The sequence below is a fragment of the Octopus bimaculoides genome, unplaced genomic scaffold (assembly GCF_001194135.2).
Source record: "Octopus bimaculoides isolate UCB-OBI-ISO-001 unplaced genomic scaffold, ASM119413v2 Scaffold_39830, whole genome shotgun sequence".
NCBI lineage: Eukaryota > Metazoa > Mollusca > Cephalopoda > Octopoda > Octopodidae > Octopus > Octopus bimaculoides.
The window spans coordinates 1-1,140 of NW_026298867.1; the positions used below are offsets into that span (position 1 = coordinate 1).

At 51.4% G+C, this 1,140-nt stretch overlaps 1 protein-coding gene across 1 annotated transcript; it reads left to right on the top strand.

Moving 5' to 3' along the window:
- Window positions 1-6: 6 nt before the first annotated feature.
- On the top strand, window positions 7-1,137 carry LOC106874193 (laminin subunit alpha-5-like; the record flags this gene model as incomplete). The annotated part of the gene is made up of 1 exon (XM_014921849.2): window positions 7-1,137. A coding segment is annotated over exon 1 (1,128 nt), but the record flags the coding sequence as incomplete, so codon positions are not given.
- Window positions 1,138-1,140: the final 3 nt, after the last annotated feature.

Sequence of the window (1,140 nt, forward strand, 5' to 3'; positions counted from 1 at the left end):
GACTATATTATGCTGGTCACTTCCAACAAGTACGCCCCAGAACTCCTTGTCTTCCAACCAATCGACAAGTCTGCAGACTTCCTCAGTGAATGCATCGATGACTCCCTAAACTTGAAAGAAGGTAAGGAGAAGCTGAAGTCCTGTCGTACTCGGCTTTTTGCCCTCACCACAGACTACAACAATGGCGCCCTCTACTGCAAGTGCAACGTGGACGGCTCCCTCAGCTTCTCATGCCGTGCCTTTGGAGGGCAGTGCAAGTGTCGTCCAAACATCATTGGCCGCGACTGCTCGGCTTGCCGTCCTGGTTACTACGGTTTCCCAAGATGCCGTCGATGTAGGTGCCGCGTGGGCAAGTGCGACCCTGTTGATGGCACCTGTGTGTGCCCGCCCTTCGTGACAGGGGCCCAGTGTGACAGCTGTCTCCAACACACGTTCGGCTACGACCCTTATGTCGGCTGTCAGGAATGCAATTGTCACCCTTATGGTGTGGCCAATCAAAACCTCAGCTGCAACCAGCAAAATGGACAGTGCAACTGCAGGCCATCTATCAAAGGTGTGCACTGTGACACATGCCTCATGGGACATTATGGGTTCCCTCACTGCCGCCGATGTGACTGCAACTCCCTCGGCACTGAAGATCAGGTCTGTGACCAAGCATCGGGCACCTGCCTCTGCAAAGAAAACACTGAACAACCGACGTGTACCTCATGTCGTTCAGGGGCCTTCTACCTGGAGAAAGCAAACCCGAAAGGATGCACCCTTTGTTTCTGCTTCGGAACAACGTCCAGTTGTGAACACTCTTCTCTCACATGGTACACAATATCCGACATGAAGAACTGGACACTACCCAACACCGTCGACGCTATTATTGAAGAAGGGTCATCTGAGATCTCTGCCATTATCAACCTGGTTGAAGACGAAAAGAAGCCCCTTTATTGGTCTGCCCCGTACACCTACCTCAGCAACAAGATCATATCGTATGGAGGGCAGTTGAAGTATTCTGTTGAGTTTGACACCTACGATGATGGGGAAATGGTCGAAGGAACGCCTGATGTTATCCTTATGGGGAACAATACGAGTCTTGTGCACAGTGTTGTATCAGAAACTGACCAGACCGAATACACTGTTGACCTTCGTGAG